Source organism: Ciconia boyciana, chromosome 3 (assembly GCF_034638445.1).
Source record: "Ciconia boyciana chromosome 3, ASM3463844v1, whole genome shotgun sequence".
NCBI lineage: Eukaryota > Metazoa > Chordata > Aves > Ciconiiformes > Ciconiidae > Ciconia > Ciconia boyciana.
Window position 1 is genome coordinate 33,828,972 of NC_132936.1, and position 11,709 is coordinate 33,840,680.

Consider the following 11,709-nt stretch of genomic DNA (forward strand, 5'->3'; position numbering starts at 1 on the left):
TTAGTATATTTTGTTTCTTACCTTATTTACATTTTATACTCTGCTAGTTACATTTTTCATAAAAATTAAAATATTCCAGGGAGTCCAGGAAACTAAACTGTGAATTGATTTGTAGCTGTTGCCACCCAACAAATCTGGACTTTCTTGTTCATGGTACTTCAGATGGTCATTTTTGATGGGTTCAGAGACCCTGCTTTTTATGTTAATAAATCAGCAGAGAGAACAGTTTCATTTATATGTAGGCTGGTTTTAATGTTCTGATCGTCTAAGAAGAACGTCAGTGACATGTAACATTTGGCTTTAGTTTGGTTTCACACAAGACTTCTGTGTGTGAATACCTTGTTTAGAAAGCCAATATACTGGTCAGTACAAGTATTAAAAACAGAGAGTCCAGTTCCATCAGTTGGTCTTTGCCTGCAGAAACTTGAGCTTGTCAGTCACCTGAAAAACCATTCAGGTTGTTTGATTTGGGTAGATCCCGATTTGATATAAATTGTGATGGAGCATTTGCAGTTAGGACTTGGCAAGTAGACTGACTCCAAAACTTTGGACAGAACTCGTTCTCCTATAATGAATAATGATGTGTGTCAGAAGCATGGCTTGCTGAGACTGGCTTTCATAAAGCAAATCTCAAAATGCTGTTTTCTGTCCCAGTTATGAATCGTTTGCTCACTGGCAGGAGAGCTTCCTGCAACAAACTTTGGACCTGCAAGTTTTTCTACCTCAGCTTTACTTGTGAACTTTTTTTAAGTCCCATTTCTCAGCCGTAGAATATGCCCGCGTTAGCACTCAGGAATGCATTCAGAAGCAAATCTCTTCATGATCCCTGTTTACTTCAGAACACAATGAATGAGCTTTAGCAGCCAATGCACGTTGCATCCACAGGACCAGACTAGAGCTAGTCCAAAGTAAACTCTGCTGAAAATGGGCATTAGGATGGATGAGGGATTCTTAATCCCAACAGGTTTGCTCTACAGTTCTGTTCCTCTTACGCCACAGAGTTCACAAATGTTATTGTACAGCCATAGTCTCTTCCAGGATGTTTTTGTACTTATGTAGGTAGGCTTAGATTCGTATGTCTTAGTACTTCTGTAGTCTATCAGGAGCTGGTGGAAGGCTGGGACTTACATAAAGTTGATAAGGGGGATTCAGACTGGAACGTGCAATGTCTAATCAAGAATTACTGTCCTTGGGAGAAAAGCACATCCTGGAAAAATATGTAAGCTAATTAAGATGTTTTGGGAACAATCTGAAACTACTAGTAGAAGTGTGATAAGAAGCACACTCACGCAAACTATCCTGATTATAATACTAAAAGTCACACCCCTTGAGCTGGAGACGCCGGCCCAAGCAGAGACCACTCACCTTTGAGTGTGTGCAGAATATTAAAGTAGCACTGTAGCTTTAAGTTGAAATGAGAAATGTAGACCAATAGAAAACTGCTATGTGTAATTACTTATGCATATGCATAACTAGACTGTATAAATACTGTACCTGTATGGTCGAACTTTGTGCTAGCTTTGTGGAGCTACCACCTAGCACCTGTCTCGGCGCAGACATGAAATAAAATACCTCTGCCCTGTGTGTATATTGCCATCTCGCACACTGGGTAAATGACCTCACACTTGTGGGATAACACTTCCACAGGTCTTGATTAGCAGAATTCTGATGTGCTTGTTTATTGCCTTATTTCCTCTCTTTAAAAATGTGCATTTTCCTAATCCCTGAAAAGAGGAAAAGATGTTTGTTTTGGTTTTCACTTATGTCCATGTTAACAAGAGATCAGCAGTGGATAAGCATGGTTGACATGTTTTCTTCTTTGAGATGTCTGTTATGTACAGGATGTCAGGTTAGCTTACTTGGTGCTATTTGGCTTTGTGGAGGGAAAAAGCATTTCAGCTCTTGACTTGAGGGAGTGCCTGTTTATAACTAGTGATGAGGATGAGACTAGAATTGAAATAGCATCCCTATTGGTAGCATGGCATGGAGACTAACCTAATCAGTTCTGCTAAGAGGAAGGACTTCCTAGCCCTCAGTAGCTCTGTTCCAGCAATGTTGGAAGAGTCTGGTAGGTTCTATAGCATCTGGAGCCAAGTTCTTTAAAGTAAAATCTTCAAGGCAGAGTTTGAGCTGACATGAAACTCTTGAGTTGATGTAAATCTAGCTCCCAAATCAATCTTCTTGTGGGACTGCAGCTGAAAGTCTGAGCTTCCTTGTATCTGTACCATAGCATCTTAATCTGAGACCTCAGCTGACTCAGGATCTCAATGCTTGAATTTTTGGGGCACAATTCTAGCTCTGTGTGTGATGTGTTAATTTCACGAAGCAGTGCAGAAGACCAACTGCAGGAGATGGCTGCCTTCCATGGCATAATTTTTTAAGTCCCTGTTTCCAGACTATATTTTTGGCAAAGCTTCCAGATCCCTGTTTCCAAACAAGTATGTAAATGGACAGAATTGTAGAAAACATTGGGACTATTGTACCTTGACAAAACTGAGACGTTTCCTTCAAGTCAAAGCAACCAGGTATGACACTGAGCTACCTGATCTAACATAAAAGTTGGCCCTGCTCTGAGTAAGTGGGTAGGATCAGATGATTTCCAAAGGTCCCTTCCAACATAAATTATTCTATTCTTGGATTCTGTGATTAGTATATTCCTAAGGAAAATGGCAGCTTACTAATGGAATCGGATTGTTTTACTTATTTTTTTAAGCATATCGTAAGTGATTTTGATTTGATTATGCTCAAGAACTCTGTGGTATCCACAGTGAATATTGTCCATCACAAATAACTGAAGCCTTGTTTTGAATTAGTTAAAGGGCAGTGGTATGGAATTTTGTCATCGTTTTTGTCATACGAGTCTCAGAGAATATCAGCAGCCCATTGTGCCAGTGGCTCCATCTCCCGTTCCCTGCTTGGATGTTGGCTATACCTAGAGGACAGACTTAACATCTGATTCTGGTGCCTGAACGTATATAAAAATTTATTCCTCTGTGATGGCAGTTAGTTATGAGTTACCAGGTCTCTATACCTGCTGTTCCAGACAGATTTTTCCACTTGACATATTATTTGGAAAAATAGTTCATGACTTTATAGATATCATTAATTGGATAATGACTTCAGAATTCACTGGTGGACATGAATGGCACGATGGTTAAATGATAGAAATCGTGCTCTCTGTGTGTGCTTAAATTCACTTTGACTGAGATTGAAGTTCCGCTAGATGATAAGGATCATCATAAAAATTTGGAAAGCCCATTAAAGGTTTGTTACTACAGGAAAGAACCTTCTGTTATATGGGACAAAGCTTGTTATTTCAGCAGTGATCTTTCACTTGGATTGTTCTTTTCCAAGCTATCTCAAATCCTGTTGAAAAATTTAGTCAATACTTTCTAGTTAATGTCAATCTCAGTGTTTTTTATAGTACTCTGCAAAAATGTGTGATCTATTCAGTAGATGATGTGATGAGTTCAAATGTATTTTGTTCTGGTAGAATCAGGTCTTAATCTTCCAGCATTTTTGCCTAACTACAACAATCTGGAAATGTTGGCCTAATTAGATTTTGGGGTTGGTTTCTTAATTCAGCAGCTGAAAATTTTACTGCACAAGAAAAAATGGTTCATTAATTACTTAGAATAATTTTAAGTTTGGGATTTTTTGTAATACTTACAGTATGTGTGACAGATCTTGTATTATGCGTGGTGTGGGAAAATAAAGATGTGAATCATAGGAATTAGCTGAGCTGTATTCTTGTTCACAATTTATTCCTGAATTTTTAATTTAATTAAAGGCAGAATATATTTAAGGTCTAGGAAGTAAGTGAAACAGCAACATGTAAAGATGACCGGTAGGTCAGTTTTTACTGCTACATAAATGCAAGATTGTGATAAGTTGCTTCTTCTCCATGAGTACATTTAATTTAGGCACAGTTTAGCACTGCACACTTCCATATTAGAGATCATTCTATGCCTGTGTCCTGTGTAGTCCCATAGCCTGTCTGGAGAGCAGAAGGGATGCTGTTGAACACCGTGCAGTTCTTTCTCATTGACAAATGGTTTGAGTTATCTCATGTTGTAGAAGTCCAAGGGGTTGCTAGGCTCTGTACATTTATATACCACCATTTTGACTCCTCTCTTTCCCATCCATATAGTCATGTGGTCTATATATATCACATGAACCATATCCAGAATAAACAACCTCAAGATGTAAGACTTGGACTTCTTTCTTCAAAATAGGCACAGAGAGCAGTCCAAAGAAAAGCCGCCCAAGAACAGTTAAACAATAAAACTGATGCTTATGAAATACCCTAGATGCCTTCTTTACTCCTACTGAAGAGTTCCCTCAAACACTTTTTCGTAATGAAAGTTTCCTGATATTTATCATGCCTAAAATGAAGGGAAGCCCAAGACATTATTTTTATGAACCAGAACATAAAGCATAAAAATGAGTCACTGTCACCAAAAGGAGATGCCTAATTTATTAGACTGTGATGTCCTAAGGCTGTTGGGGGGGGGGGATGGTGTTTATATTATATCACATGTGAGGATGAAGAGAATCTATTTAAATGTTGATTGATGTAGACTGATGTTCCTCTAAAGATTCCCCAGGATCTCTTCCTTCTTCAGGTTGATTAAAAGATCTAGGCAGTGCACTTCTTTGTACCTTTTACATCAATGCTAATGGATATTTCTCTAGGGAAAGCACGTATCAAAAAAACTTAATACAAGATAGATAGACTCCCAAGGAATTTACAAAACTATAACAGATTAGCCTGCAGAGAATTCCTATCCTTGATTTATTCCAAATGCATTCTTTTAAACTCAGTACAAAGTTTTGGAACTGGCATCTGCATCTTTGTGTAAGATTTGCTGCAGTCATTTTTCAAGTGTCAAATAAAAGACTCCAGTGATTTAGCTGATCTTTTGAGACAGTGTTGTTTTTCAGTGGGCACAGGCAAAAAAAAAACCAAAAAAAAACCAAAAAAAAACCCAAACAGATTTCCTATTTGAAGAGGATGGGAATCAGGATCTAGTTTGGATGCATTTTCTGTATGCTTTTGTAGATGTACAGAATTTGTTTTTTTCAATTTTCTGTGAAATCTGGGAAGATACATTTGCTTTTTCACATGCTAAAGTTGTTCAGCATTGTTTCTGTAACTGACTTGGTTTGGAGATGTAGTCTTCATCAGATGGAGTGTACAAAATATTGAAAATTAGGAAACAACCTCTAAAAAAATGAAAGATTTTTCACTTTGGGCTCCATTGACGGCTTTAGGAACAGGTATGTATTAATATATATTAATTATATATTCAGTCTGAACAGAACAGGGAAACTAGAATCCAGAACTTTGTCCTGGCAGTATAGCTTCTGAAAAGCGGATAGCAAATAATTTCTTTTTCCTACAGTCAGATCTCTTTTTTTAATGAAGGAAAGTTTTGATTTGTGGAGGTTAACACAGAAGATGTGTGCTGCAGATTCCAAGAAGCACCTTTGAAGAATGACTTTGTTTGCAGTATTTCTTTAATTCTCAGAGTGTACTAAGTACATTTTATAAATTAAAAACTAATGGTTACAGGATCTGACCATTATTCTCTGGAAATTAAAATCAGGGCTAATAGCACCAGTGTAGAACTCACTAGCACCTGTGTGAATAGAGTTGGATCCAATCTAGCAATGATAAGATGTAAGCATCTAACACCTAGGAGATTCCCAGAGAGCCATTCAGGCTGGCTGCTTTTCAGTATAGCTTACCTTTACATACGCCTAAACTGTTGGAGCATTTTCTGGTTTTGCCTAACAGTTGCCTTTGTATTTAACTGTAGATGGCTATGATATTCAGAAGGGGCTGTTCTAAGGCAAAGGCAACCTATTTTCTTAAAATGCTCCATTGTATTTGCCCTAAAGCAGATGGGCAGCACTGGAAATCTGCTGAAGATTTTTAGAGAAAACATAGCAATTAAACGTCTTAAGGACTGTAACTCCATCATTACTGAGGGTTCTTGCCTTTGCATCATCTTACTATTGGAGTGCTTGTCCAAGAAGTAGGGAAATCTGGGTTTAATTATAAAGGTTTAATTATATTTGGGGAGTTGTGTTGGGTGGACCCTGCACCTGTGCTTGAGCTGGCAAACCTTACCGTGAGGCAGTGCCTAATAGAGGCACCTACACTAGGTGGGCTATATTGCGTACTTGTTGATGCTAGGCATTAATCCTGGTGCAGCTAGGCTGTTGAAATGTCAGTGAAGACAAGGCACCATCCATCTTTAGGTTTCTTTAAGCAATGCGGAGGCTTTACTCCCTTCTGTCAGCCAGAAACCGACCACTTTATTCCTAAGAAGCAAGACGAAGGTTTGAACCATACTCTGTTTAAATGGGAAACATCGCAACTGAGTCGTGCCCATATGAATTAAAATGATGTACAGAGGAAAGGCTGGTACCCAACATTTTGTTATTCTGGAGCTCTGCCTATTGTAATTGATTTTTCTGCCTTTTTGTGCAAGATCTTGTAATAAATTGGTGCCAAATTTCAGTTGTAAAATGTTTAATTATTCTGTAGTAATTGTCAAGGTATTAGTTCTAACAGATACCTTTTTCTCTTTTCCTGTAGGTCTTCATTACTTCAAAAACATTGTGTTAGTAGGATCTCTGCAGGATCGTTATGTTCCTTACCACTCCGCTCGCATTGAGATGTGTAAAACAGCTTTAAAGGATAAACAATCAGGTAATAAATATCCTGCAAAATGAACAGACCACTCAGGTTAAACTTCATAGGTCTCAGATTAATCTAATTCATTTAATTTTGGGTGCTTAACTGAGGGACTTCTATTCTGTGTTTAGACACTCTGGGCTTACTTTGTAGTAATGGAGAGAGAAAATCCATGTGGGAGCTGAATTGCTTTCTGGATCTGTCCTGTTGTATCACATGCAGAAGGAGATGAGACTGAATAAATTTCTAGCTTACAGACCTTGCTGAAAGTTAGGTGGGATGAACACAGCCGCTGATATGTTACTCCATGAACAGGGAGGACAAATTGCTTTGATCTTTGAGGACATCAAGTTGTAGCGTCGAGCATGTGGACTGTATTTAGTTGAGGCTTAATACTAGCACTGAAAGAAAAGGTAGTTTTCCCATTTTCAGCGGTGGTTCGTTGTTGTATTTACTGTTGAGACATCTTAGCACAACTGCATTCTAGCATTGTATATTGACAAATAAATACCTTTACATAGTGTAATAAATTAATAGATGAGCATGTTCTCACGATAAATGTACAAATACTGAAATGCATAGCTTAAAATTATTTTTCCAACATTTCTGGGGAAATGAAACTTCCAGTATATTCTATCTTAACAGAACAACAGCATAACACACATCATTACCCTCTTACTCTGGAATGTATTCATTTTAAGTTCAAGGTGAAGGAACTGTATTTGTTTCTGGTGATTCACACAGTACAACTTTTCTTTTCCTCTACAGGACCAATTTATGCTGAAATGATCCAGAACCTGCTTCTGCCAGTTCTTCAAAATAAGGAATGTAATTTGGTTCGTTATAATGTAATTAATGCATTACCCAATACCGCAGATTCTCTCATAGGGAGAGCGGCACACATTGCTGTTCTTGATTCAGAAATATTTTTGGAAAAATTCTTTCTTGTTGCTGCCCTAAAATATTTTCAGTAGAGAAGAGCATTGTAAGAGACTTGGTTATTACCTCATTAACAGATGAATCAAATAATGTGTGGTATTAAAGTATAGCTGCAGCTGTATTTTAAGAGATATTTATACTTTTTATATGGAAGATAATTTATATCATCCACACTTAGGGCTTTTTAACATCAACTTTACTTTCTAGGTAATGTGGCTGTGCAATATTTTTTTATTTTGTTCTTTTTACTTTTCTATTACTTTTTCTTAATTTTGGGTACCTAATTATTTGGAGATGAAAGCACAGTGCATACTTTCGGTTGGTTTATTATTGGCTGTTAGACTACAGAAGTCAGTGTTACTTGGCTACATTTTACAAGAGGCTTTAGATGCCAAAATAAATTGGATTTTAAAATTATAATAAGGTCTTACACATTCAGTTGTTGTATTTTAGCACTGTAGGAAGTTTAACTGGAAACCCAATGAGCTGCTAAAATACTGGATATTTGAAAATTACTATATCTGTGGGTCTCGCAAAGACCATTACCGAGTTGTCTGTTCAGATACCACTACAGCTTAACAGTTTTCTACAAAATCATTATCATCATTGTTAAGTATGTTATGCCTGTGGGAATATATTTTCTACTGATCTCAAAAACATGTTAGTTTACATACTCAATTTTATTACTGGAACTTCAGTTTTCAGAAGCAAATGGCAACTAAGGATTTTTGAATGTTTAATGATAGCTGCCTTCAAATAATTGGGGTTTTGCAAGCTGTATTAAAATTGCTCCTTACTCTGTCAGTTCTTCAGATGAACATGGACAGTTTTACATGGACTTCCTTGTACGTAAAATAAGTAAATGTTATAAATTTCTGCAATACTTTTATGAATTTAAGCAATTTTTAAATATTGTTAAAATGTTTTATTGACTACAAAGTATTGTAAATATAAATCAATACATCTTCAAATGGGACAATATTGTAAACTTTACCTGTTTAGTGATACACATAAAATGTTTTTGATATACAGGAATGTTAAAGGTCTATTGACTTTCTACTGGTGCTGAATAGCATTAAGTTTGGTTTCTCCTTCCTTCCCTTTTCTCTGTTTCAAACAATAATTCACTAAAGATGGGGGGGAAGAGTTACATGTGCATTCACTAATTGTAATGAACGTTTTTTGAAAAATATAAATTTGCTGTATAATGCATGTTTATTTTTAGCATTGTGTTATTGCATCTGGTGTTAATAAAATGAACAAATTACTCTAATGGAAGCAATTAAAGAAACTGAAATGTTCTGCTAATTACCAAAATTCTGGGGAGGCTTTTTTGTATATAATTAATAATTTTGTATTATGTGAAATGAATATAGCAATAATAGTTTATAATGAAGTGATTTTGCATTTGGTTTGTTCATACATTCTTTGTAATATATTTTTTTCTCTGTAGCTTACAAGTTTCAGATGACCACCTACTGAAAAGAGTATTTTATTAGAGTTGTGTTAGGCAAGTCCTTATGACACAAAGATATCTTAAATACATTCCCACTCTAACAATGCCTACTTTTATTAATAATTTTTTTACATTATGATGGTGCTAGTATGTTGTAAATATTTAAATTAAGTTCTGACATCTCAACTGTCTTTTGTTTAACAGTATTCTAGTAGTTAGCTAGTGGCTAAATTTTTAATATCAGTTTAGGGAGATAGATCTAAAAAATTTCCGTGATTCACAATGGTCAAGTTAAACTACTCTTAGTACATAAGTATTTAGACGTTTCTGTCACTACTGGAAAATGTCTGTCTTGCTGCATCTCTCTGGAAATCCAAAAGTTTAAAGCATGCTTTTGTGATTAGCAAAGCAGAAATAGCCACTTTTTTTTTTTTTTTTTAATAGTAGATCCCATCCATGTAAGGAGGCTTGAATTTGGTTTGTTCTTTGAGGAAAATGGATGGTGCAGGCAATCCTGTGATACTTGCATGTAAGTTTGACAAGGAACAGGGCAAATTAAGAGTGCATTAACTTATTTTTCTCTCCTCTAACTTGTATTGCCCAGTGCAGTCCATACATAGCCCTCTCAGTGCTGTAGCATTTGTGGGGGCTGTCTGAGATCTTGGAAGTCTGAAAGCAATGGCTGCTACTTGTGTGCCATGAGACAGTAGTGAGTGGCATGATGACCCCAACGTGTCCTTGCAGCATATGCAGTTGCACTTACAGACTGTATGGTACACTTGCAGTTGCTGTCTGAAAACACGCAATCTTGGATGTTTTGGACAACTGTGCATGTGTTGCATGGCATAGTCCCCATACTCCCACATATTTCTGCCTTCTATTTACTAGATAGAAATATGGACTCTTCTATACATAATTGAAACTCATCTGATGCAGTAGCAGCTATAAAGTGCTCCATCTCACCCCTCTTCTGTTTGAATCAGGGCTTCATCTTCCTGTAGAGATAGTGACCTCTCCTTTATGCGGGTATCCTACAGCTGCTTGAAAGAGAATTATGTTGCTTGCAGAATGAGAGATAAAAATTAAGGTCTTAACATTCCTTTAGAAAGCTGCCAGTCTTTTGTTCCCTGAAGGCAGTAGGCTGCTACTGTTATTTCACAAAGCTCTCAGCGATATTATTACGAGGTTATCGCATAAAACAAGATAGTGTCTGAACTTTTGTTTGCAAATTGGGAAAAAGAGCTCATGTTCTACTGTGGAAATCACCAGGCTTTGCAGCAGAGCCAAGAAATTCAACGCTGATGAAAAACTTTCTCTGTAATCACAAAACACCCTTCGTTCCAAGCCAAGCTTACTTGCACGGCCGTGACCAGGTGCGGTGTTCAGATAACCAGGCTTCTTGACGTGGTCAGAGAGGAAGAGGGGGTATTTAGGCATAATCGGCACACTTGCTTGCTGCCTGCGGCAGTGCTGGTTGGGGTACTTCGCAGATAGCCCCCATGGCCAGCTTACATTCTGGCTCATCTGAATTGACCTCCTGCAGCGTTTGTGCTAGCTCCAAGTCTTCTATCCCCTGCTTTTTAGAACAGCAAAGCAAAGCAGCATACAGTATTCTGTGAGATAAGCGATCGGTAAATGGAGGGAGGAAAACCAAAAAAAGAAAACATTGCATTTAATCACAAAGTAGAAAATTCCTGTGGCAGGTGTACATCTGTATTTACCAATGTTCAGATTTATTACCTGCTCATTCACAAGATCTAGAAATACATAATTCAGGAATAAAAAGTAAATTTTGCATTTTTACAGCAATACAATAAATGAAGGACAGGAAAAAAAATGCTTTGAAAACCTCAGCTTATTTTTAGGTGGAAGAACAGTTCCTAATTAACCTTACATTGCTATTTCATCTTTACCATGTGAGATTGCACATAAGCATGATTTTTCATGGATTTGTGTTAAGCTGTTTAGGAACAGAGCTTACTATTACTTGGTACCTGCAGACAGCTTGGTATGAGTATTTTTAAGGTAAGAATTTCATGATAGTTTTTACTGTACTGAGCACATGCATGGTAAGTTCTTGAACTTGGAATAGATCTGTTTTTTTCTTGCTGCTTTTGGGCAGAAAAGCATTTTTTCCGCATGAGCCACCAATATTCCTCTGTATTCTCTGATCTAGAGGCCCAGCATCTTGCTGTTAAAATAAAGAAAAGGGTTTCCCATTATTTCAGTCTCTAATGTCCAATTAACCTGTTCTAAAAAGCCGATTGAGAAAATGTCACACATAAGGCAGTCAGTTAAATTTAATCACTTTCAGTGTGTAGGCATTGCCAGATGTAGTGCAATAAACTCAATGGAGCATTGCTGATGTTAATTAACCAAGGAGATTTACTTTCTTAAACTCTTCAGATGTGAACACAAAATGCTATTTCAGCATTTAGCACTCCAATCTCCAAGAACAGCTGAGTGAAAGTTTCTTCTGCCGTTTAGCATCTGTGGACAGAGTGTTTTGAATTCTGTTTTATGGAAGAACAATGTTAGCTAGAGATGTGGGGAGTGACAAAAAGCAAACGTTGCCATATTCAAAACGTTAACTCATTAGCTGGAGCTC

General features: G+C 37.1%; 1 protein-coding gene across 5 annotated transcripts in view; it reads left to right on the plus strand.

Moving 5' to 3' along the window:
• FAM135A (family with sequence similarity 135 member A) overlaps positions 1-9,176 on the plus strand; it is a 93,660-nt gene extending 84,484 nt beyond the window's left edge. For 2 of the 5 annotated variants that reach the window (XM_072855257.1, XM_072855260.1), the window contains 2 exons: positions 6,608-6,721; positions 7,475-9,172. In XM_072855257.1, the coding sequence (XP_072711358.1) occupies positions 6,608-6,721; positions 7,475-7,680 (320 nt within the window). In that variant the 3' untranslated portion in view covers positions 7,681-9,172. Of the gene's footprint in view, positions 1-6,607; positions 6,722-7,474 lie in introns of all 5 variants that reach the window. The other 3 variants (XM_072855259.1, XM_072855258.1, XM_072855261.1) reach the window with 3 other exon arrangements.
• The last annotated feature ends 2,533 nt before the right edge of the window (positions 9,177-11,709 follow it).